We start from the raw sequence: 25,162 nt of genomic DNA on the forward strand, positions 1-25,162 counted from the left end.
TGGAATGTCGGATCTACCGAAGGAGATCTTTCGAGACCTCCCGATCGGAGGAATGCACCATGCGATAGCGGGATCGAAATGTCAACTGGAATGCTCAATAACACGCGATCTAATTGATTGTATATGGACCAGTTAATGGTGCGGAGCTGGTTGTATCACAAGATCTTGTAGGGTTCGAGAGGGCCGCAGAGTAGAACTCGAGGCGGAGCGCAAGGAGAGGGGAAATAAAGTCGTACAGATTCGGAATGTGAGGTTAGGATAGGATTAAAAAAGCGTCCGACAACAGAATTTAGATTAAATGGAAAAATGCACGTCGCACAGGGACATCGGGCAGAGAGGAATCACAACAAGAGGCTGACCGATTCCCCCAGTCATCTGTTTTCCCACAACAATCACCGGGCCAACCATCCACTGACTCAGCATTTGTATTGCGACCGCCTTCCGGATCCAGCTAGGTTATGGACTCTTATCTTATCCGTCTTATCCATTTCTGAGCTGATCTTATCACCAGATTGCGTGCTGAATAGACGTTCCCATTCTCTTCCTTCCCCTCACACTTTGGAATGAGTGCCCTCCACCCAATATGACACCTCAAATAGAGACATTTATCAACGCTATTTCCCGGTTTGTGAACTTCTATTCGCACCTGAGTGTCACCGGGATATTATGAACATGACTGACCAAATTATCTCAGCCTTTTAGGATGGGCATAGTAAGTCTACACGTTCCGAGTTGAGATCTCATGTGGCACTTGTACTGAAGGCTGACTCAAACACAGCATGCTCTGCTGGTCAGGGTCTTTCTATCCGCAACCCATCACCAACTGGAAACGCAAGTCCACAGTCGGTTTATCCATTGATTTATCCACCATCAATCCTCTGGGCTTTGTCTGCTACGCAATATATACCGCCGCGTTTCTCTATTCGCCTGTCATCCGATCGCAATATGCAGCTCGACACCCTGCTGCGATCGAACCCACCGTCCGGTTCAATGATTTCGCATTTGCGGCCCACGCGGTGGTACTATGCATCATAATGTACACACAGTTCTGGCCTTTCATCTGGGGGCTACACGTTCCCCGCTTCCAAAGAGTCAGTTGGACAATGACAGGGCTATTTTGGGGATCTGTCTTGGCTCCTCTGGTGGTCATGGCTGTTGTGTTGGCGCAAAGTCCGGATGGAGGGTATGACCCTTTCAGTTGGGCGTGGATTGACGTGGTAGGTGAAAATAAGCTAATATTGTTTAATGGGCTTGTAAACTGTCGGGGAATCTACAACACAAAGCTAAAATCCTTCCAGATCTACTCGTTTTCGTACATCAAACTTCTGATCACCATTGTGAAATATATGCCTCAAGTGGCGTTGAACTACAAGCGCCAATCTACGGTAGGATGGAATATTGGAACCATCCTTTTGGACTTGGCTGGCGGTGTGCTTTCAATGCTTCAACTGGTTCTTGACTCCAGCCTACGAAGTGACTGGAGCGGTATCACCGGAAACCCGGTCAAGCTACTACTGGGCAACGTTACAATCTTCTTCGATGCGATATTTTGCATCCAACACTACGTCTTATACCGAGATCCCCCTGATCTGAAGGGAACCCCTGGTCCGGGCGAGCAAACGCCCCTCTTGGTTGGACAAGACGATGCCGTGGAAGCTCGGGTATGATCCAAGACACAGAGAGACATACGAGATGAGTCTAGTGACCTTGGGGCTAAATTCGAGACATTGGGGATATGTCTCTATTTTTGTAGAAGCAGTATAGTCTGGTCTTGGATTTGAGACATTGTGGGGGCGGGAATTCCCAACCACACATCTCGGCCCTGGGGAAATCTTGCCGATCTGACAGGTTGGGCGTTTTGGTATGAGCCACAATTTAGATACATAAACCATCCTATTGGGAATTTGATACGATTTTTTTTTTTGTTTAAGATCTGAGACACACTGCCATGTATTATTCTTAGACCGAAGATATTCGGTTTCACAACCAGCTTACCGTACATGCCATTCTAGAAAGAAGCATTCAGGCCATCATTTGCTATTCCTAGGAACCTCCCGAACAACCTGTCGCACAATGCAATATTTACAATTCACACTATGACTGCATAATAAGCGTGGAGCCACAGTGAGGCTCACGCCGATCTGTATTGGGACACCGCTCCTCGTTTTGAACGGCCCCCCGTATTTGGTCCCCGCCGAGCGATGTGAGTGGTCAGATAAAGGGATGAGCACACATTTATCGTATTTGGCCAATCATGAGAAAGGATACAGTCTATCCACAATGCCCTAACGGTGCTAGCCGTCGGTGTCGGCGTTAAGGGCCATCATAGCTGAAGCCAAAGTCCACATTCCATCTGCATGGGCTCACCTTTTTCCCGTTCGCACAGATACCTGATTTCCGCCATGATCGACCATACAGAATAGCCACTGGAGGGAAAGATGTCTACAAGATATCAGTCCTAGCTCCTTACCAGTAAGACACCCCGCCGAAGAGATACTACCTTTGGCTTTGACGTTACCTCCAAGCTGACTCAACTTTAGGAAACCGGAAACAAATTATGGAGTTAAGGAAGAAATTTTCAGGCATGGGATTCGGGGATTTCGTGTACAACATATAATTTGAGGCATCTCCTGTGTAATAATCATAATAATACCTAGATATCTACGGCTATGAATCACTGCCACGTGTTTATAGCGAACATGTACAAAAAAGATCTTACAGAATACCGCAGCGTCGGCCCTGGTCATCCCTAGGGTCCTGGGCGTGATGTGGCTTTTATACTGGCCAATAATACGAGCGCGCAATGCCGACCCTGGGAATCTCATAGTTAGTTCATGAGACCCTAACCTCTGGCAATAATCTGCCGTTGGCCTAGCCAATCTAAGAATGTACTCAGTGCCGACCCACGCCGTCATCTTTCAGCCCTACTTTGTAAAAGCATGCCCCATAATTATACAGATGACAAACCAATACCTGCAGGCCATGAGTTGAGGATCATCTCTCGGTCTCGAGGGGAAGCCAGCAGAACCCCCCCCCCCCCCCCCCCGGTAATTTTGGATTACATCGGAGTTGACCAGAATCAAGGGAACTGTATCAGCTGGATAGTTTACCAGGTAATGACCGGCCATGGTTAGTATTTCTATATCGAGCATGGGCAGCATTATCCATTAACGTTTCAATTCTGCGGAACGCCTATAAGAATTACAGCACTGCCTCCTCGACTTGAGATGAACATAAATAATCCACTGCCGGTTACGTCTTAGCCCAAAAACCAAGTTCAGCTCTAAATCTGCCAAAACTTTATAACACATTGGCTTCTCGGTCATATCGGGCAACAATCTTTCAACGCATCGACGCCTATTCATACACCCTTTCCAAAGTTATAAGAGCGGAATTGTATCAAGCACTTGATATGCAAGAGAGGATTCCTCCAAACCACGGCCTTGAGTACTCTGACTGGGAACTCTCGTTTTCATCCTCAGAAGAACTATCAATCCACAACGCCCTCTACATCCCCAACATCCCCAGCATGTATCCTAGTCACCAAAAGTCCAAGAGTATGTACAGCACTGTGCCAGATAGTTCTGGTTACTCGGAGTCCGCAGAGTCTCAACATATGGGAGGCCTGACCGGTATCTCCGCCAGCGCTTTATCCAACCCCCAAATGTCCGCTCTTCAACTGCTGAACTTTATGGACGCACAACCAGACCCTCGGTCTTTTCTATCGCCAGCACACTATTGCACTGGAAGAAGGGGATCAACCGACACCGACACAATTGGTTCTCAATACGCATGGTCTACCGCGTCCAACGCAGAGATTCTCTCAAATTCACCTCATATGTCCTCATTTGACGCCTCCGTCGGACCCACCACAACTCCCTTCATGCAAGGCTGTTACTCCCCGGAATCTGCACAGCTCGGTATGAGCGACCCAGGCGTGTCGGGTTATACACCTCAGCAAATTGACAAATGGTGCATCGAGAGCGAGCCAGCTGGAGACATCTACCAGTCACAACATTTCCCAAACATGGGCTCGATGCGCTTTCCACCATCAGTGGAACTGCAACCCGAGTCTTACCAAATATTCAACAACCAACTCCACACTGCAAATGAGCAATGGTTATCTCGCCCACCCCATTCCTCTGATCAGATCCCAAAAACCTTCTTCTCAATCCCCCGACCCGTCTCAGCACCTCGATCAGCCCCAGCTCCAACAACCCATCTCTACCAATCCACCGCTACAACCACCTCAGTCTCTTCATCGCCCGCACACTCCCTCTATGACCCAGATTCTCCACCAACGGCACCAGGCTCGGCCACCGGCTCAGGCTCCAGCTCCAACGCAGGTGACCTAAGTAACTACGGCATCCCAGCAGGTGACGGCACCTGGCGCTGCGCTCATCCAGGCTGTTCCTCGAAGTCTCTCTTCCATCGAGGCTGTGATCTGAGGAAACACTTCAACCGCCACCGCAAGTATCTCTTCTGTCGCTACGAGGGATGCCCACAGTCTGCGAAGAATGGATTTAGCAGCAAGAAAGACCGTGCTCGTCATGAGGCAAAGCATAACCCCGGTGTCTTTTGTGAGTGGGAGGGATGCGGAAAAGTCTTCAGTCGTGTCGATAATATGAAAGACCACGTGAGAAGAATTCATCGGAAAGGGGACGCTGGAAAGGCTTGATTGTCCGTGAGATGACCACGATGACTATGAGTACTATGTTTCATGTTTACCGGGTTTGGGGCTTCTTTAGCTGTTTTTCTTGTACTTCTTGACTTTTGGTTGGTTTTGTATAACATTGATAGGCAAATCGGGAAAAGGTATGGCGAATGTGGAAAATGAGCGGTTTGGGGGCTTAGCGAGGGTTTATATTTCGGCTCTATCAAATTATCTATCAAATTAGAACATATAAAAACATACAGAAAGAGATATTTGCACTGCTTGAGGAATGCCAGACCTATACATGATGTAGGGATACAATCTAGAATTGTACTCGAGCATTGCCGAATTATCTACTGCCGCAAGGAGCAACTTAAAATGCTTGATTGTAATTTTAATGGCAAGCAAAGAATTAGGCCAGACTAAAATTTTCCTGAACCTGATAATAGAAATTATTGCAAAAGCGCCTGTGTAATCGACTACCCATGAGCCTCTCATGTATCCAAGACGTTTACGCGGAAATAAGCCAGGTGAAACGCAAACTCCCCCTGGATCTGAATTCTAAGAATGGTTCAAGATGCTAGTAGTTTTCTATTGTATTGCGTGGTGTCTACTGTCTAATGATCATCTTTATACCCACTGTTCATCGGTTGAGGCTATGTACAGTGGCGAAGAGGAGGTATAGAAAACATGAAATATGCAGGGATTGCCTGTTTGTCTTGATATCAAGGGTATCCAGGTAACAAGTTTGTTGAGGCCTGTAACTCTGTGGCCAAGGCAATAATCCAAATTATAACCTTTGTATGTCAAGACCAGACTTATGTGACGGGGTGTGCTTTGCCCATTCAAAAGTCCCAAAACAGCATCTTCCTCGGATTGGCAGCGATGCTAGCCATAGAACTGGAATTCGATTCAACCAGACCGGAGCCTCCGCAGAGGCATCAACCTCAACGGTAGCTAGGCTCTAACAACACATCCGCGCCCGAAAGATGTAAACACCATGAAGCGGGAGCTATCAACATCGTTTCGGCCACCATAAGACACACCTGAGTCCAGGGTATTACACCAACGCCCCAGAGGAGTGCCAAAAGGACGGCTACACGAATGGTCAGCTAACATACACTAATCGGTGCCTTGAGCAGCCGCAAGCTTCCCTGGTGATTAGGAGCTGCTACAAGTTGTTACACTATTCAATCAGGAATTGTTTCAGTGTTCAAGTCAAAGATAATATCACTGACTCATCAGGTATCTGAAACTTTGGGGCCCAAAATTTTAGCTTCGCACGTGTACCCAGGCTGGTCTTAGAAGCTTAACTCTAATTGTAACATGCATAGTCCCCACTTGTTCAGGAATAAAGTCGTTGTATTATAACCCCTGGAGATAATGACTCAAGAGATGTAGAGATCGCACACAGTTGAAAGGAAATTGCAAATACATGTACATTCCAGATACACAGTCAGTCGAAGTTAAAGTTCTGATCTCCATGCGTGTAATATCTCCCATTAAAGCAAAAATTCCCTGGTGTCCAAGACCCCAACCAAGCAGGATTTCCAGAAACAGAAGCAGACACGGCAGTCTTGCTTTCATTATCATGAGACTCATGAAGCCACCCCGTAATAACCGACCTCACAAGCCTATAACTCTCATCCGCATAACCACCAAACTTCGTCATGTTGCAATGATCAGCATTGATACCTCGATTCTCATAATTCCGCAGAACAGCCGAGTGCTCTTCAACAATCTTGCCTACTATATCATTCATCTCCTTCGCTTCATAGAAACAGCAGACCTTAAGAGAGAGGTCGCCACGCGAAAGCATAGATAAAAACTCATTCCCAACTCGCTGCACATTATTTGAACCCGGATGCAAAGCCCCGACCATGTCCCTGCTTGCGGTGTGGACTATATTCATTCCTTTGGCGAGTTTCTCTCTGTAGGAAGCGAGCGAAGATCCGTGATGCGGTGTACCAATGAATATTATCCCGATAGCGCTTGATGATATCGCCCATAGACCGTCTATGGTGTTACTGAGGATCAAGGCTTGTTGGCAGACCAGACCGCCGAGACTGTGTGCGATGAATAGGATTGGTCTGCTTGAGTAGTCGATTCTTTGGCTGACGATTGCATAGGCTAGGGATTGACTGTGGTCGTAGAGTCTGTCTGAGAAGGTAATTGAGGTGAAGTTGAATATGTCGATGTCGTAGCCGAAGGTCATAATACGTGCTTTGGATAAGTCTTTGGCGAGGAGATCTCGGGGCCATAAGGTTCCGTTTTCGTGGGTCCATGTTTTCTCGCGGTTGCCGGTCAATCCGTGGACAAAGACAATGCTAGTTCGGTGTATTCTTAGTTCAGGTGTTTCTTTGGGTTCTTGGTCCTTCCACTTTTGGGCTTCTTGGAGAAGATGAACCTACTCTAGCTCGGCATTCGAAGGATCAGATAGCACCTTCATTCCAATTGCACCTTCCGTAGAGTATCTCGGCATCATTAGCTCGGTAAAATGATTTTTGATCATGAAATCTTACAGACTGGGCTCTGGAGCACTGGGTTTCGTCTTGCCCCTGAATAGTCTCATAGTGGCGAACTATATGACCTTGGGTCAAATACTCAAATGACAAAAGAAAATAGCGAGATAGACTCAACAAAAGAGCCAAACACAGAAGAACGGGTGAATGGTTAGAAATTTTTTAAACTCTTAATCCTACCTGTTAAGCGCCCTCTTGAAAATGTACGTACCCCTGTCCGGAGCTGAAGACTATTCCCGGGGCCGCTTCATAACAAAATGTCTTTAAGCAAACCATATGTCTTAACGCTGTCCATGGTACGCCCATATTGAAATCATTATAGGTGACACAGGGATTTCCCGAATAAGGTGGCTGGAACACGCGTTTTCATGAGAAAAGTATCGGGCCGGAACGTCCTGGTAGACCCACAAGATTAGGCGCAAAGCTTCTATGTCGACAATATAAATGGTTGAATTGGCCATTGGTGCATGATTGAGTCGTCTCGAGCAGGACTGCTAAGGCATCGTAGACTAAATTAATATTCCCAGCCTCGAGGATCCTAGGACTAACAACACAGACAAATTTGAAGCGTGAACTCAGCGTAATATCCCGAATTCCATGCCGCTGGCTATTACACAGGTGGCGGGAGGAGGCTGACTCGATTGTGATACAAATGGTTAACGGAAGAAAGGTCCTAGGCATGGATGATCGCGAAAAACCCCAGTACGAATGACGACTTGGCGACTCTGTTCGAAAATTTAATCGACCTAGTGAGGCAGAAATGGAAAAGTGCGTGAAATTAAGAGAGTTATAGTCCGACATCCGGCCATAATTCAAAATTTCAGCAGGTTGGCAAAGGGTTGAATCTCAAGTTATGGTGCATCAATGTGAAAAGGAGATCTATCCAGGTGTGATCTTAACATATGAAGTAAAGTGGAAGAATTCAATAAAGTGAGGATTCATACCCCAAATTGATCAGACAAGATGGAAAAAGATGAAGATAAAAAATAGTAAAGACACACGCTGGAATTAAACGAATGGCCCATGTAACATCATGAATTTCTAACAATGGACCGGTGGTATCATTGCAGAAGCACCAAAACAGAACAAAATAAAAAACATAAGGTATCACAGCTGAGAGATTCGTCACGCGTAAAGTTGCGAAGTTGCCTCGAAGAGGGATTAGCACGTCGTACTGAGGCGCTAATCTGGAAATCTGGAACACCCGGGGGACACAGAGGTTGAATGTGGAGGGGTTGTAGAGGGTACCGGTCGGAACGGATAGAACACGAGAAAGAAATTGGAAATGCAAGATGTAAAGCGAGAGAGATAGAATAGAAGAAATACGAGAGAGTTAAAGGTTCATGTGTTGTTCATCCTTCGTTTTCTCCCGCGGGCGCTACCAAGTGGTCTTTGCGCGAGAACTTGTCGGAGAATGGGATCGTCTTTGTTTTTGTCGACGTGGTGTACACGGACATGTCTGTGGAAGTGTTCAGCTGATGTCAGATTAAATAAGGCTCGGATGTAGTACCGTTGAAGATTGTCGGGTCGCGGGTATTTGTGTTGCTGGTCCGGACAGAATGGACAGACGTAGCCTGGGGAGTTATGCACGAGGCCATGGCGCATCATTTCATTCTTGCGCTTGAAACCTTTGCCGCCTAGTGCGCGTGGACAGCCCTCTACTGGGCAGAAATGTGGGCGGTCTTGTGAGTGCACGTTTGCGTGAGAGCTGCTATTTGGTTAGGTGGAATTTTCACTTGAATCGTCTTTTTGGGGTCTTACTTGAGGAGATACTGAGTTTGGAAGGGCGCTGCAGTGCATCCGGTATGTGTACACTTGTAACTACCCACGGGGCCCCCATTAGCCTGAGTCGACGCAGCGACCGAATGCCGATCACCCATACCAGCGCCGACGTGTTCCGTGGGCGTAGGATAACTGGTCGCTGGGCTTTCGGCAGCCATGGGAGAGGGCTCATACGGGGTCTGGACGGACAGCATTTCAGAATGGGGTGGTCCGCGCCAGAAGGACGAGTGCGAGGCCGGAGAAGGGTGGGTAGATGAGTCCTTCATGCTCACCGGCGAAAAGTGAGAATAAGGACTTGCGGGAATGGAGAACTTTCCCGGGAAAGCGCGGTCGAATGGGGAATCGTTCCCTGATGTAGTCGATGTGGGACACGAGGAGAAGGGGAAGGGTGATGCCATTGTGTTGGGTGGTGGTGGGCCGAAGTCTGACAGTTCGCTGATAGCTTTGTGGATAGGCGGCAGCGTTTGCTTCTTGCTGCTGTCTGGAGATGTTGCGAGACCTGGTCCAGAAGAGGGTTGGGACAATTTTAGTGATGGGAGAGGAATTGGGGGCTCGTGTTCCGGAGTGGTTTTGAGATAGGACAATCCATGTGGTCGTTGGCTCGGGCCACTGAGTGATTGAAGTCGCACCGGTGGAGTCTCATTTTTAATCTCAACATCTGGCTGTGGCTGGAGTGGGACTGGGTTCGGTTCTATCTGGGGGGTCCCTTCCCGGTCTCCTTAGATGAGGCTGAGGCTGAGGCCGAGCCTGAGCCTGCCAGGACTTCCAGCGATTCCTTTAGTGGAGGCACTCCCCTTTCGAATGGATTTGACCTCTTTGAATCTCTTGGGTCGAAGTCAGGTGGCTGTCTATAAGTTTTGATATTTCCAGGTAAAGGTTCCAAAGGAGAATTCCTTGCCGCCATGGCAATCTCGGGGTGGTTCGGAGCTAGAAACCCCATCAGCACTCGGTCGCCCTCACGGGTTGAGCTCTGAGGTTCCGGCTGGTTGGGCTTACGGGAACCAGGTGCGTCGGCATCTTTTTTGGTCGAAACAAACGGTGGTAATGATGGTTCCTTTTCTCCATAGTTGGGTTTTATCGCCTCCATTGGAGGCGACCCATTAAAGGCGCCATCCGAGTCATACATAGTGGACGTCATAGATAAAGTGGCAGGTGCATCGAGCACCTCACTTTATAGTTGTTGATCCGACAGATTGAATTGACGATCACACATCAGAAATGATAAGTAGCCTGTAAGATATGGTTAGACATGGGGATGTAATTTTGTGCCGATGATCGGATGTATCAAAAAAGCATCTAAATGGAATAGAAAAGCAGAAAAGTAAGTCCGATACAATGCGACTGCCCGTCTGCAAAGCGTCGAGATGGGGAGATGAGGGGTTGCCAGGACAGGATGACACGAGAATATAATAGAACCCAAACAGGTCTGAGGGTAGAGAAAGAAGAAAGAAAACATAAAAAGGAAAAGCAAAGAAAAGAAAGAAAAGAAAGAAAAAAAAAAAACAGAGAGACAGAAGCTCTAGACTACCCAGGTCGAGGTCTGCAGAAAGTGCACTTACCCAAGCGGAAAGGTGGACGGGTAGTGAATGGGTCCCCCGGGTTGAGGCTCAACAAGTCCGATTGTCACTGCGCCATCTGCAGATGATTGATATCACCCGGTGGGAAACTGTACAATTCTGAGAGGGAAAAAGGAAAACTAAGGAATGATGGGAAAAAGATGATCTAAGGGGGTGAGATACCACGTTCTACACGTGAAAGTTGGAGTCCCAGCAATATCTACCAGTGTAATGCCAGTCTGAGTAAGGAAAAAAAAAGGAGAGAAAAAGGCGAAAAGGAGAATAAACGTCCAAGGAATATTCGAGGGGGATGGGCGGGAAAGAAGAACATTGAAATGGCATGCGGCTCTCAATTCGGGCTCCATAATAAATTACTGTCTTTACCGTTTCTTGTAATTTCTATTATTATTCGGTTTTGATATTTCTGGTTTTGTTTTTTTTTTTTAGTTCTCGGATGTTTTGGTTATTTACTCTATACATCAACCGCTCCTCTCTCTCTCTCTCTCTCTCTCTCTCTCTCTCTCCGCGCGGACCATGATCCCCTGAATTGCTCTACACCGTACACTCGGAGCATTTGAACTTGGTCGCACATAAACCGAGAAAAAGAAAAAGGGAAAAAAAAAGTCTCCACCGCTACTCTCTGCTATTCAGGCTCCACCATTAAACTCGGAGACAACAACCGGCAACACTCGTTGTTTTCCCCTCTCTCCACTCCCCCAGTCTGTTATACCCGGCTAGGGAAGCTGCACGAAGGAGGGCCCACACGGTCTGTTCTCCCATTTCCTCTTTCTGTCCCGCCTTTCGGTCCTTTTTTTTTTTTCGCCTTTGCAACGTCAGTCTGCGCTGGCACGCTAACTGCGAGCCTCGAGCCGTCAGCCCGAAAGGATCTTCAGGCTTTCCCGGTTTAGTTGACAACGCGCTGTCTGCGGCAAGGAGATCGGCCGGCCCACGTTGTTTCAGAGCCTCGTTGAGAGACATTCTTACTCTATCCTACATTGTTATATACCTCCAATTATAATATTACTACGCTATACCTGCATAAATGTGCTGTCCAACCATATCGGTCACCGGAAACCCCCTAAGTCCCGAATCGTTTTCCCCCCGGCCGCATCCCCTCAATCCTCTCGCGCTAGTGAATAGTGGGTTAAGATAAATTAGTTAATTTGAAACCAATGCCTATCTGAATAACAAAATCCTGTATATTAAAAACCAAGTGGATTCTTCACCCCCCGTCAGCCTCACTTACGCGTAGAGCCGCAGGGCAAAAAAAAAAAGCCTCACCTTTCCCCTCTTTTGTAGCCAATCATACATTGACTGCAACGGACATTACACGATGCGGTATTCCAGGTCATTGTTTATACCGTTACCAGTACTGCCAAACCTGAATCCCATTTTCTCTTATATATGGACACTTTATATTTTTATATATTATATATATATATATTTTTTACTAGAATCTCTCCATAGTTATATACCCCCTCAGGAAGTGATCGGGTGAAATGGCGTACATAAACGTGATATGCTCGCAGGGTATTATACCATTCTCTCAGATGTTTCTCCTTATCGGGATAAGTGCTTACACCACACGTCAGGCGTCAAAAGTACTTCGATCTAGCTGTTCTAGGCTCTACATACCCAGTGGGGTTTATCTTATGAAGAGTCCGATTTAGATTCAGATCGAGCTACATTCTACATGCATCTATTTACGCTAGAATAGAACAAGGAGGTCTAGGCTTCGATTCTGGCTATGTACATTGTCAAATCTGAAACCCTCAGCTCTTGTGAACACTTCAATACTTTACTCTCTACCTAGTGTAAATATGTAATGCACTACAACTTCCCCTCAGAAGCCCGCTTCACAGCCCGAACTCTCCCCCAAGCCTCCTCAGCAAACGGTTTTGCCCGCTTTGCATATTCATCAGCCCTCGCACTACTAGCCTGCCTCCCAGCGAACCGGGCCGCAATGCCCTGCATGATCACGGAGCCCCGGAACGCAAAGAACGCATCGCCCCACGCCACGTCGGAGCTCGTTTCGTACCCAGACGTTTCGGCGTACCAGCCAATGCACTCCTCGCGCCTTGGTAACCCTGGAACAGCCCCCGGCGCGAACTGCGACAGTTGGCTGTCCCCACCGTCCATTATGTACGGACTTGTCAGGTTGCAGAAGTCCGAGAGCGGATGTCCTACGGTCGCCATTTCCCAATCTAGAATTCCAATCACGCGCGGCTCTGTCTTGTGGAAGATCAGGTTGTCGATTTTGTAATCGCCGTGTACGAGTGTGCCCCGGTCCAGTGGTTGCGTGCTCTTTTGAGCGAAGAATGTCACCATGTCGTTGAAGTAGGGTAGTTCGCCGACGGGTTCTTTAGTATCGGCATCGACGACTGCCGCTTGGGCTTTGGAGATTGTCTTGAATGTGGCGATTTGGCGGTCAAAGAAGCCTGTCGGCTTGCCGAAGTTTTCAAGTCCGACGCTTTTGGGAACTACGTTGTGGAACTTCGCGAGCGTTTGTACTGCATTCTTCCAGCTGGGTGCTTATCAGTATATGCGGGGCCACTGGGGGTTGTGTTGGTGGCTGCGTTGGAGCCTCAATCGTGTGACGTACAGTTCTCTCCTCTCCTCCCCGCCTACTCCTGGCATCACTGGGTCGGTGAAATGCCGCCCGTCCAGGAACTCCATGATGTAGAATGCGGTTCCAATCACGCTGTCATCTTCGCACAGGCAGTACGCTTTGGGAACAGGTACATCGGTATCCCCCAATGCCTGGATAATCTTGTACTCACGCTCGACCTTGTGAGCTGTCTTCGAGAGCAGCTTGCCAGGGGGCTTCTTGCGCAGAACAACCTGCTTGCCATCTGTGGCAGTAAGAAGATAGGTAGGGTTTGATTGACCGAAGCCGAACTACAGTAACAGGATATTAGTTGGCCTATTGATATAGCATGCTGATTTGGTGGTTGACGGGCCAGACTCACCTGCTTCACATCAAGTGGAGTCTGAACCTCAGGCACATTCTGGTCAATGTACCTCTCCAGCGAGGGGATATCTATAGGCTGGCGGACTTCACCCGCCATGATGTTGAAGTGAAATAAGGACAATTGTTCAAAAAGCGTATGTATTTTGCGAACTGTCCACGGGGTTCAAGATAGTATGTACAGGGATGCAATAAATGCCTTGGTGTCCAGGTGTAACCGGGGGACCTCGGCACCAGCACCTCCTCGGTGTCACCGCTGAGAGCGGGGAGGAAACAAACAGAGCAAACACCCGACGCGTCCCAGCGGTGAAACGCGCAGGCGTCTAAACTCACCGCAATTTTTGTGAAGCTAGGGGCTTTCTTGCGTTAGCCAATTTACTGTGGGCCCTGTTATTTTTTTCCCAATTAATTGCTCTATCCACTCTCTCGATTCTCGATCTTCGATTCTCCAACCATTTTGTGTTACCATGACCAAAGAGACCACCCCACCACCACAAGAGAAGTCCCTCCCCGCGCATAATCCGCCTTCCTTGCCTGCCTCCCCGCTGCCGAAACGATCAAAGCCCGACACAATGACTACCCCCGCCGTCACATCGATCCAGCAGCAGCTGCCCCCGCTGCTTGTGAAGAAGCTTGTTGAGTCTGCCCAGGCCCCGACACGCGGCTCGGCTTTTGCTGCCGGGTATGATATCTACGCCGCAAAGGAGACTGTTATCCCCGCCAAGGGCAAGGGCGCCGTTGATACTGGTATTGCTATTGCTGTGCCTGAGGGAACTTGTATGTGACTATACTTGTGATTGAGATTGAGATTGCGATCATTGGCGAAGCTCTCTGCTTGATGAGGCTGAGCTTGGTTAGGAGTGGACAGGATACTAATGGGGAATATAGACGGCCGTATTGCTCCCCGTAGCGGTCTTGCCGCTAAGCACTTCATTGACACCGGCGCTGGTGTCATTGATGCCGACTACCGCGGTGAGGTCAAGGTGCTTCTGTTCAACCACTCTGACGTCGACTTCCCTGTCAAGGCGGGTGATCGTGTTGCCCAGCTGGTTCTGGAGCGGGTAAGTGCAACCTATCAATAATGTATGTTATATGAATATGTCTGACCTGTTCTAGATCTACACCCCCGAAGTGAGTGTTGTCGAGGAGCTGGAGGAGAGTGTCCGTGGTGCTGGTGGTTTCGGCAGCACTGGCATCTAAGGGCCATACCTCTGTACAAAATTGGGAGGATGACGGACAAAAATTAGATGGGTTCTGTTAAAAAGAACCCAGTTACGATTACATGCATTCGAGACATTGTTTGAATGAATAGAACAGACAAAAAAGATTCCATGCTTGATTCAATAATCAAATCTATGTACAGACCAAACCGGCTTTTGATATAGAGATGGCCACCGACCCGGCTTTCTAATGGCCCCGAAATCCTTCTATCATCCAATCATGCCACATGCAAAATATATAGACCCCAGCCAAAATCACCGCAGATCCGCAGGAAGATCCTCCTTCTTCCAATCCAGCACTTTAAACATAATCTTCGGATCCCGCAAAACCCGTGTATTTCTCACAAGCCTAACCTCAGCAGCCTTGGTCCTACGCAAATAATTCCTCTTCTCCAAATCCTCCGCCGACGCCTCTCCGTCTAGCGCAGGCACAGCAATCGCTAGCTCTGCATCACGACTCTCCAGCGTCCGCTCCAGAATGCTATGCATACTCGACAGGACCTTGATAGTCGCTCTAGCCAGCGGAAGATCCGTAGCGGCAACGTCATCGGGCGAAACCCACGACTTGGTTGTGCGCAGGCCATCAACTGCGGAAACGGCTTCGCTTAGCCGCGCGACAGTCAGAGCTGCGAACATGTCGCCCGTCCCGCTGAAGAAGCAGTCCAGCGCCGGTACGTCGACGCGGAAGAGCCGCGGAGACCCGTCGGAGCGCGTGGTTGAGCCGATTACTGTTAGGAAATTCTCTGGTGGCGGTGGGGTTGAGCCTGACTGGTCGAGCTTGAAGAGTTGCACTGAAGTGATTATCACGTGCGGAACTGAGTAGATCCTGTGGATGGCTGTTACTGCTGAAGCGAGGGTTGCTAGTGATGTTATTTTGATGCCGGAGAGAGTCCTATATTATTAGTCCGTGTGGGGTATCTGTCTGAGTATGGAGTCTGGCTTACTCGGCTTCGAACTGGTTAGGCAAAATCAGGTCCGCAAAGGGGATGATTTTCTTGTATGCGGGAACTACATCATCATTGACATATAGCCGGCCTTGATCGCCCATGACTGGGTCCAGGACTAACATGATAATCAGCGTTTGTACTGTGGACGAATAATGAGTGTTTACTTACCCCAGAAAAACGACCCGGGCTTCTTCTCCGCCTTTTCCTGCAGGTCAATGCCGATAGTGCCTACTGATTCCACGGCTGCTGCACTCGGAGCGTAACCCGATAGCATGACATCGAAGTCTGTGAGATTACTCTGGCACAGGCCCTGGTAGAGGTCTGAAATTTCCTGCGCGGTGGCACGAGTTCCCTTAAATTGGCGGTAGCCTGTATGGTTACCTGCAATTGCATGTGAGTCAGGGTTGGACTGTCAAGATCGGGCTACAACATACTGAAGTGGACGGTGTTCAAGGCGGCAACTTCACAGCCCAGGGATTGCATGACGAAGGTTGCCATTGTGTTTCCGACATGGCTGATGAGAAGGGTGTTAGTTATTGAATCCAATGGTGTCTTCTAGATATGATAACGCGGGTTATCAGACTTGCCACATACCCGTACACTACCTGGTGGGGGTGTTAGTTTATAATTTGAGAAAGTGGCCAATTTCACTTACATGGCTGGCAACAGCCAGAACTCTGGTCTCAGGTACTAATGAATCCATCATTTAGAGAATTGAATTGAAGAGTAAAGTGAGTCTATCAACTTCCATATGCTATGACTCTGTGTGGGGGCCGGGGGGATGATTTACCGAATTTCCACTTACCTAATTGGCTCCGAGAACCGAGTTCGTTATCAGAGACTGTTCAATTGAAAATATGTAATTACATATAGTTATATTGTGAGTTAGTGTGATATAGTGTAGATGTACGTAAAACCATAGAACCAGATATACTATGATCTATCAATATTTGGACTCGACCCAAGTCCCTATAAACCCTGCCTCGTGCTAAATCTCCTTGCTTCCAAGGTTGACCGGACTTAAATTCCACCATCTCCATCATCCTTCAGTTTCAAAATGATCCAAGAGTCTCCGAAGGATACCGAAACCAGTCAGATGGGAAATGGTGGGGGAAAAAAAAAAAATAGAGAAACAGAAAAAAGGCAAAGCCAAGTCGATATGCCTTTCCCTCCCATACTCCGACCCTAGTATATATGTACTATATAGGTAATGGATCTACTCTACTATACTCTGTATACTTCGACAATATAGCATAGATACATCCAGACATTTGAGCACATACCCTGAGCTGAGTTCCACCGAACGGTCTAGTTCGTGCTAGTGGTACTTCGGAGAACATTAGCGCATTGGCACACGTTCTCGGCCTTCTCGGCCGTGGTCTTTCTAAATATGAATGCCTGACAACTAAAAAAGTCCGATTTTAGGCTTTTCTCTAACTTCCAGGGTCAAGGTTAACGGGTACCCTCGTGCATTTTGCAACTTCAACTTCAACATCTCCATCTCCGAGGAAAAATATCACCTCAGTCACTCCTTCCAATGAGTTCATGATCGCCGTTATTTTCCTAATTCGCATAATGTTGGAATAAACACTTCTTTGTTTCCCAACTCCTAACTACAGCGTCTGTCACTCGTTAATATACAAAGACTGCCCTTGCACAGCTATCTCGCTTACTTGCTGGCCCTGATAATTCATACTTGAGATACTTGAACGTTGATGTCTTCGTCTCGATCTCAAGTCGACAATACTACGCCAAAATGTCTCGTCTTTACCATATCTACAACCTCCTAATCCTAATCACTATTCTCTGTCTATCACCAACATGGGCCCAATCAATGGAATCTACAGACCTGTCCGTGCCACAATCGACCTGGCGCCCAAGCGAAGAGCTCACAAATTGTCAACCACTACAAGCACCAGAGAAAACCACAGTGCACCGACGAACAATCGTCACGGCATCGGACACCGCAGAAGGAATACCCCAACCCTTCGACACACTCTCCTACAACTTCGCCAAAGCAAGCACCTGCATCGACTTCTACACAAAATGGCGCGCCAACACAACAATCTCATCCTGCACCCCCATCTCCCTCCTCATCCAGAACTCAAACGCCTTCTTCCACACCCTCAACTCAGCACCCGCCACATCGCACATCCTGGATACGTCCTGCTCAGCAAGCGTCACCAAGTGCGCCTCAATAATGACAAATCTCGCAACCGACCTCCTCAAACCCGAGAACTGCGGCGACGACTTCGAAAACGGTAACTTTGTCGTCAAAGGCACGTATCGCGATCTCATCGCTTACGAACCAGTCTACCGCGCAACCTGTCTCACGAACCCATTGACACAGGATTACTGTTTCGTCGATGCGGTGTCGAATTCCACTGCGCCTGATGACTACAATGTGTACTTGATGCCGCTCGGGACCCCGCTTACTGTCGGGGATGTGCCGAGTTGTACAAAGTGTTTGAAGGCGACTATGGATGTGTTTTCGGAGTGGGCGAGACGGGATGGTCAATCGCTTGGTATTACTTATCTTCCCTCGGCGAGGATTGTCAATGCGCATTGTGGTGAGGACTTTGCGACTACTAATATCACTGTTGGTTCGGCGGATGTTACGGCTGGGGCGGGTGCTGTCCCGTTGCCTAATCTTGGAATTGTTACTGTCATGACTTTGCTTCTTGGTGCCATGACAGGCGTGGTTTAATTTGAATAGTTCTGTCTGTTCTTGTTCATACACACTCTCTTTTCTTTATCTTTTGAGGTCTTTCTACCCGGCTGGGTATGGCCATGGTTGATGTCAGCGAGCGCGTTTTTGGCTTTCTGATCTGATATGTATCTAATTCCTAGTGATATTGTCCATATTCTGTAGCAGTTTATTCACTCTGTTGTTTTCTTATTTATCTCCCGTATTAGGATTTGACTAGACTCGTTTATATTGTCTTTGTTAAACCTCCGAGATTCGCTAAAATGACCGGGTCAATAATTTATTCCTCAGACGCCAGACACTATATGAGTATTCAGAATATCCACAATATAAACACAAATAAACATCTGAGATCATGATTCGAGTGCGTATAGTTCGTCACGTATGAAGAATTTGGCAAAGCAACAAAACAAGTAAAAACGCTCACTGACAAGAAAATGTTATGGAAAAAATAGATCAACACAAAACATCATCAGCTCCTTCTCTTCATCCCACCTCCCATAGCAACACCAACAAGACTCTGTGGCTCACCCCCAAAGCTAGCCCCAGGACTCGTAGGAACCGGCGACCCGCCACCAGAAATAGGACTCTGTGTAGCGGCATCTCGTTCACGTTTGACACGAATATATCCCAGCTTCGCGAAGCGGCCAACATGCGCCCAGAAATGGCGACCCGCTGGGTGTGTGGCAATGCGGTCGAGAAGATCGGTTGTCGCTTCGCGGACGACCTGGTCCGGGTGGAACAGGCCCATGCTAATATAGAAGAGACCGGCCTGATTCTCCGGTGCGACGGTTAGGAGCTGGCAGATGCCGGCGTAGTCTCTAACAGAGTGGGAGAGAGCGAGGTAGATAGAGGCAGCTTCGGAGTGGGAGAGTTTTAAGGCGCGGAGACGGTCGTGGTGGTGGTGAATGTCTGGGCGTTGGATTGGGCGCGCGGGGAAGTACATTGCTGCGATGTCTTGGATGTAGGAGTAGTAGGAGCGGGTGTTGCGCCAGCCTTCGATTCGGGAGACGGAGGCTGAGAGCTCGCGCTGTTTGGCTGCTTCATCTGTCCATACGTATCCGTGCCCGCGGAGAGTTGTTGGATCTGATGCGTCGCTTTGGTGGCCCGTTGGGCTGTCTGGGGAGAGCTCTTCGCCGGGGCCGATGATGTAGAGGTTTGAGGCGCCGTAGACTGCTTCTTCGAAGGCCGCGGCGACGCGGACGAATTTTGTTATGTAGGCTCGCCATTTTGCGCGGAGTGCATTCTCGCCGTGGCGTTGGCTGATGCTGCGGAGGATGTCTTCCATGAATAATGTGTCGCCTGTTGGGTCTTGGGTCGTATGGGATGCATTGTTGGGTAGGAGGGAATTCTGCTGTTGGAAAAATAGAAGCCCTTCTGTTACCGGTGCATGTTCGACGTGACTTGAGATCTTGATGCGACCTGTGGGGAGGTCGCACAGAACGTCCCACCATTCAGGATGGTTGGCAAAGGTAGGGTTTGTGACTCCTGCAATAAACCCAGGTACCTTAAGGAGATCGTCGATCTTGGACAGATCGGTATAAGGGAATGCGTGTCGAGTAAATCCACGCAGAATGCCACCGGATGCAAGAGCACAGGCTGCCAGCACCGCCTCTGCAACTTCCCCCGATGGTCGGTTGTGTCCTAGAAACACCACTCGCTTCTGGGTGAGGACAGCGTTGACAAGAACAATAACGGGATGTGTGAATGATCCGCTGGTTGTCAAATGGGGATGCGCTGGGAAAGCCTGGGGGGATGTGGCATGTGGCACGGCGAACGTCTGAATGAGCTTGATGAGGGAAAAGTCTCCCACGGTCTCTGGCCAAATCACCGTCGGAATTTTGACAGGGATAGGAATATCATTGTAGACCACTTTTGACTCGTACTCATGTGTATCCCGTGGTAGGACGTATCGGCTTACTCTCTTTGGTGACGGCGGACATTCCCCATCCTGGTGTTCTTCTTCTTCCCGCTGGCGGATCATTTGCTCGAATTTCTCCAGGAACATATCCTTTGCGTTGCTAGATTGTAAGATATGGCGCTCAAGCATCGACATTTTCGGCATTAACGAAAGGTCCATGGCGTTGACGGCGTCATAGAGGGATGCCAAAGTTTCGGGGAATGGAGATTTGAAGTAGTCCTCTAGAGCTAGGAGGAGTAAAGGCTGTATAATAGTCAGAATTGCCTGGATGCTAGGGCTAGGAGTAGCATAGTAGCTTACTTTGTAAATGTGGAGGAATGAATGTCGCGTACAGATTGCCATTGCCTTGACGACAGCACCTCTATTTACTGTTAGCATTCGCACATTCAGTCAAGACAGTGCGACTCACCTTCGGACAGTGTTATCCTGCTTCGTGTTGACAAGATTCAGCACATACATCAAGGGTGGCCCTTCACCACCCTCGTCATCGCTGCTGTCGGGGTCATCGGAGAGCTCGTCTTCGGTCTCATCCTGAATATCGGCTCCTTCCTGGTTTGCATGGTATTGTGATTTCCGCTTTCTTTTCTTCTTCCCGCCCGCTGAATCCGTCTCTTCGTCGCCACTGGTGTCTTTGTGTAAGAAGAACATGGTCCAGTCCTGACTCCGCACATGCGTCTGATCCGGCAGCATCAGCTCTGCAAGCATGCTCTCATCTCCGCTAATTGCAGCGGGATATTGGTGCTCCATGATCGGACCCCGATCAATATGGAAGGACGCAACCAGGATGTATTCCACATGGCGCTCCGGCGAGTCGAGCGGGTACTGTGCTTTACAGCGCCGTGGCCTGAAGCCTGAGGTCGCATTATCTGTAGATATTCTTCGAAAAGAGCCATGTGAACTGCTGGGCGAGCGACCAATAAAGGAGGCTGCAGGCGACAGCCGAGGAAGACCGCTTGTTTGGCGATTATTCGAGGCGGAGAGGGAGTCGTTCGACGGTCGATATGGTAATGTTGTTGCCATCTTCTGGGGGTTTCAGTAGAGAGGATTGCTCCGGGCAAAGCTATAAATCGAATCGCATACCGCGGGCACAAGAAGCACAGGAAGCACAAGAAGCACAAGGGCCAATGATAATAACAAGTTGAATTAATTGACCAGAATTAACTGTTCAGGGGTTAAGAGGGGTTAAGAAAAAGGACGATTTCTCCACAGTGGAGTGACGATAAGGACGATAAGGAGATCCATAACATTCCCAAGGTTGAAACCTCCAGATCTATCAGAATGCAATCTCCTTTTTTTTGTATTTCCTTACATTGTAGATCTTTCTATTTATATATTGAAAATTGACATGTCGAATGATTTCCTATGAAGTAGGGAGTAGAATATTGCTGGCAAGAAACCCTGCGGCCTTGTGATGTCTTATTCAGTAGTCTTTTAGGTCATGTTGCTGGTAGTGTTGTTGTATAATATTTAGATGTCATCTTTTAGATGTTTTCGTTCCCTCAATTCTACATGTATATGGCGTAAAAAAGGCATGTAATGTGCACCGACTTTTCTATGTACAACCAGGGACCAGAGATGTGACGAGTATGATTTCTTATAGATCTATGCACACTTCAAATTTCTGCAACAGCCAGTGAACTAGGATTTGCTCTGTATAGATACCATGTATAGAAATTATATACCTATTTATCAAGGTTAAAACTTCAATATTAAAATCAAGGATACAATATACAGAGGATCAAACGTGTGTTCATGTAAATAACATGGGGCGGTGGGAAAGACGGTGGCAGAATCATGTTGTTGTGCCAGCCCGAGGCTTGTTTACACCTGGGCATCGATAAGCAAACCTTCGTCATAGGCTGTTTACAATTCATAATTCAACTCACACACGATTTTCACCATGGTAAGTCAGATTTTTGATGATCTGCCGACTTGAGATTAATCAACAATGATCTAGGCCAATAACCCCACATTCAAACCATCGCCGTTATCCTTTGGGTCGCCGAGGGCATCCCCATTCCGGCGTCCGTCTACTCCAAAGTCCCCGCCCTCGGCCACTCGCACAGGAGGCACACCGGGGAGCTCTCCTAACCGGGCATATACACCTATGGTGTCTCCTAGCAAGCTCAATCAATCATATACAGTGGAGGATGGTGAATCGCGTCCTCCGAAGAACGAGCGGCCCATTCCCCAGCCGAACTTTGGCAGAGAGCTCTCTCCTTCCCCAACAAAAGGAGCGCGGTCGCCGGGCAACTTATCCCCGATTGGGACAAGGAGGAGTGGCTTTGTAGCCCCATCTAGCGATGCGGCTGGAAAGCTATCGGCGCAACAAGTGAGGGAGATCAGAGAAGCTTTCCAGGTTCTCGATCGGGATAACGATGGGCTTGTGGACAAAGATGATGTGATTGATGTTTTGACAACTTTGGGTAGGATAAAATCCATCAACATATTTTATTTTGGAATTGGCGTGAACTAATCGGAGTGTTTGAACAGGCCAAGACTCATCCTCCTCCACACTCTCGCGTTTCTTCCCACCAGGATCAGACCAGACTATGAACTTTCCAACCTTTTTGAATACACTTTCTGGGTTGATGGCATCAATGTCACCTTCCCAGGAGCTCCTCAACGCTCTTGCTGCGTTCGATGACGAGGACAATGGGCAAATCGACGTCGCTGAATTACGGGATGCTCTATTACATACCTCCCCAGAAGACGGAGAGGAACGATTGACCGAAAGAGAGATTGATGAAGTCTTCAATGGGTTTATAGGGCGCCCGGCATTTATAGGTCGGGGAGCGAAGTCAGGCGGGATGGGTAAGAGGGGCGAGGTTTTCCAGTACCACGACTTTGTGCGCAGCGTCATGGGTGGAGAGAATGGAAATAATGCGAAACATGAAGGAGATGCAGCACGGGTATGAAGTGCTATCATGAATATGGGTTTCAATTGAGGGCGTTATGGGCAATTGGCAGATTCCAAGGCCGTAGAAGCAAAGATCAGACTATACAAATCTTGTCATGAATGATCATGTACCATTAGTTATTCAATTACCAATGGCCATTTTTGGTAGTGAACCAAGTAAATATTAAGGTGGAGCTATTTACGGAAGTAGAGCCAACACCTTCCGCATTTCATCGGCAGAAAAGCTCCAGCCACCGCGATCTGATACACTCCACCCCGTCAACTGCGCTCATCTTACCCCGTTTCCCAAAGATGTCTGCTCGTGGCCCTCCAATGCAGACTTGATTACAGAAATATGGCCAAACCTCAGCCCTCCTGGGCTCTCGGTGTCCCGGGCCCCGACACACCCGCATCACCGCGAACCATGCGAACCCTCCGAAAGATACAATCCCACCAAGTGCTGTCAACCTCCAGCGCGCTCATTGCCCAGACTCAGGCCTCTGACCAAGCTGCCTCCAATGAAGCTGGCCCTGGATCTGCAACTCGAGCGCGCGCACATCGCCGAGCTCGATCAAATAGCGACGCGGCTTCTCGTGAAGCTGCAGCAACACCACCTGCGTCTCAAAGACGACCAGCGCGGAAAACAGGGTCGGGAATTGGGGTAAAGCGCTCGCTATTGGAGACTTTTTTGCGCGATGGACCGCAGAGTTCAAATCCCCACGAGGGACTGCGAGAGCTTAAATACCTCGTCCTATCCAGCAGAGTGGACGCTGACGGAGATGGCATGGTGAGGGGTACTCAGTCTGTTTTGCAAGATTAACGTCTAACACTTTGCAATGATAGTCGCCATACCGAATCTACCTCTGGTTGGTCCTCCTCGACGTTCCTCCTATGCCCACCGATGACTACCTTGCTCTTATCCACCGCGGCCGTTCTCCCGCTTACGCCAAAATTCGCAATGATACCTTCCGCACACTAGCCACAGACCCTCTCTTCAAACGCCGAGTTACGGAGGCAAGCTTGATTCGGCTCCTCAACGCTGTGGCATGGAAACTCCACGACGCCAGGCCGAAACCCCGGTCTCGACCGTCATCATCTCGACGCCGTGAGATGGAGCTTAATGCGCCACCCAGCATTGCAGAGGAGTCCCCTTTTGGTGGGGAACTTGAGAAGGTCACCAATAGTAATACAAGTGATTCGGCCATGTACGTCCAAGGCATGAATGTCTTGTGTGCGCCGTTCCTCTATGCTGCCCGTAGCGAGGTGGAAGCCTTCGCTCTGTTCCATTACTTTGTCACACGCGAGTGTCCAGGTTATATCCGTGGTGCTATGGATGGAGTGCACAGGGGTCTTCGCTTGGTTGATCGATGTCTTGAGATTGTGGAGCCCAAGCTTGCAGCATATCTGTTCTCCAAGGGTATGCATGCCGAGCTGTACGCATTCCCATCGGTGTTGACCTTGTGTGCTTGCACGCCTCCATTGCCAGAGGTGTTGCATCTGTGGGATTTCTTGTTTGCGTATGGGTCACACCTGAATATTCTGTGCATTGTCGCCCAGCTAATCCGTATGCGGGACCTAATTTTCGAGAGTCCGAGGTAAGTTCCGCCTGTTATTTGGCCGCCTGTTATTTGGATTACTTTGGCAAAAGACTAACTTGAGTATAGCCCAAACAAAATTCTCCGCTCATTCCCTCCCCTCAACGCAAAGGAGATCATTGCTTTGACAGTTCTCCTTGTCCGTAAGATCCCAGAGGACCTTTACGCAGAGATGATTAACCATGCAAAATAAACATGGCTTGGGCTCACTGAGAAGCTCTGACGGGAAAAGAAATACATGACATACTACCTGGGTTTCATAGCGGCGTTTTGATATGATTTGATCGCAACGATTGGGTAATGGTGACTTGGATGGGATATGAGACATACATTGACGAACCAAGATAACACGCTTGTTTGAACGAATTGATGATTGTACACAAATATTAGT

The 25,162-nt window shown here is 48.5% G+C and overlaps 10 protein-coding genes across 10 annotated transcripts; 5 read left to right on the top strand and 5 right to left on the bottom strand.

Annotated features, from left to right (window-relative positions):
• Positions 1–583: 583 nt before the first annotated feature.
• Positions 584–1,667, top strand: N7447_006981 (putative L-cystine transporter; the record flags this gene model as incomplete). Its single annotated transcript, XM_057231243.1, has 4 exons — positions 584–624; positions 695–712; positions 779–1,217; positions 1,299–1,667. The coding sequence occupies 4 exons, from the start codon at positions 584–586 to the stop codon at positions 1,665–1,667; spliced, it is 867 nt and encodes a 288-aa protein (XP_057086333.1).
• Positions 1,668–3,412: 1,745 nt separating this feature from the next.
• N7447_006982 (putative C2H2 transcription factor) lies at positions 3,413–4,678 on the top strand (the record flags this gene model as incomplete). The annotated part of the gene is made up of 1 exon (XM_057231244.1): positions 3,413–4,678. The coding sequence occupies one exon, from the start codon at positions 3,413–3,415 to the stop codon at positions 4,676–4,678; it is 1,266 nt and encodes a 421-aa protein (XP_057086334.1).
• Positions 4,679–6,110: 1,432 nt separating this feature from the next.
• Positions 6,111–7,139, bottom strand: N7447_006983 (esterase/lipase family protein; the record flags this gene model as incomplete). The annotated part of the gene is made up of 2 exons (XM_057231245.1): positions 6,111–6,981; positions 7,066–7,139. 2 exons carry the CDS (start codon positions 7,137–7,139, stop codon positions 6,111–6,113), a joined length of 945 nt encoding a protein of 314 aa, XP_057086335.1.
• Positions 7,140–8,508: 1,369 nt separating this feature from the next.
• Positions 8,509–10,084, bottom strand: N7447_006984 (uncharacterized protein; the record flags this gene model as incomplete). Its single annotated transcript, XM_057231246.1, has 4 exons — positions 8,509–8,635; positions 8,687–8,884; positions 8,938–9,649; positions 9,706–10,084. The coding sequence occupies 4 exons, from the start codon at positions 10,082–10,084 to the stop codon at positions 8,518–8,520; spliced, it is 1,407 nt and encodes a 468-aa protein (XP_057086336.1). The 3' UTR covers positions 8,509–8,517.
• A 2,260-nt stretch (positions 10,085–12,344) lies between these two features.
• N7447_006985 (phosphotransferase family protein) lies at positions 12,345–13,582 on the bottom strand (the record flags this gene model as incomplete). Its single annotated transcript, XM_057231247.1, has 3 exons — positions 12,345–13,038; positions 13,117–13,412; positions 13,484–13,582. 3 exons carry the CDS (start codon positions 13,580–13,582, stop codon positions 12,345–12,347), a joined length of 1,089 nt encoding a protein of 362 aa, XP_057086337.1.
• A 1,375-nt stretch (positions 13,583–14,957) lies between these two features.
• Positions 14,958–16,355, bottom strand: N7447_006986 (pyridoxal kinase; the record flags this gene model as incomplete). The annotated part of the gene is made up of 6 exons (XM_057231248.1): positions 14,958–15,594; positions 15,647–15,764; positions 15,818–16,030; positions 16,084–16,163; positions 16,244–16,254; positions 16,305–16,355. The coding sequence occupies 6 exons, from the start codon at positions 16,353–16,355 to the stop codon at positions 14,958–14,960; spliced, it is 1,110 nt and encodes a 369-aa protein (XP_057086338.1).
• Positions 16,356–17,405: 1,050 nt separating this feature from the next.
• Positions 17,406–18,356, top strand: N7447_006987 (uncharacterized protein; the record flags this gene model as incomplete). Its single annotated transcript, XM_057231249.1, has 1 exon — positions 17,406–18,356. One exon carries the CDS (start codon positions 17,406–17,408, stop codon positions 18,354–18,356), a length of 951 nt encoding a protein of 316 aa, XP_057086339.1.
• Positions 18,357–18,828: 472 nt separating this feature from the next.
• Positions 18,829–21,297, bottom strand: N7447_006988 (AFI1/MesA family protein; the record flags this gene model as incomplete). The annotated part of the gene is made up of 3 exons (XM_057231250.1): positions 18,829–20,520; positions 20,578–20,638; positions 20,687–21,297. 3 exons carry the CDS (start codon positions 21,295–21,297, stop codon positions 18,829–18,831), a joined length of 2,364 nt encoding a protein of 787 aa, XP_057086340.1.
• Positions 21,298–22,177: 880 nt separating this feature from the next.
• Positions 22,178–23,195, top strand: N7447_006989 (uncharacterized protein; the record flags this gene model as incomplete). The annotated part of the gene is made up of 3 exons (XM_057231251.1): positions 22,178–22,180; positions 22,235–22,703; positions 22,771–23,195. The coding sequence occupies 3 exons, from the start codon at positions 22,178–22,180 to the stop codon at positions 23,193–23,195; spliced, it is 897 nt and encodes a 298-aa protein (XP_057086341.1).
• Positions 23,196–23,531: 336 nt separating this feature from the next.
• Positions 23,532–24,964, top strand: N7447_006990 (TBC domain-containing protein; the record flags this gene model as incomplete). The annotated part of the gene is made up of 3 exons (XM_057231252.1): positions 23,532–23,963; positions 24,020–24,771; positions 24,841–24,964. 3 exons carry the CDS (start codon positions 23,532–23,534, stop codon positions 24,962–24,964), a joined length of 1,308 nt encoding a protein of 435 aa, XP_057086342.1.
• Between the last annotated feature and the right edge of the window lie 198 nt (positions 24,965–25,162).

This window comes from Penicillium robsamsonii (assembly GCF_028829455.1).
Source record: "Penicillium robsamsonii strain IBT 29466 chromosome Unknown utg000003l_segment0_segment0, whole genome shotgun sequence".
NCBI classification, from domain to species: Eukaryota; Fungi; Ascomycota; class Eurotiomycetes; order Eurotiales; family Aspergillaceae; genus Penicillium; species Penicillium robsamsonii.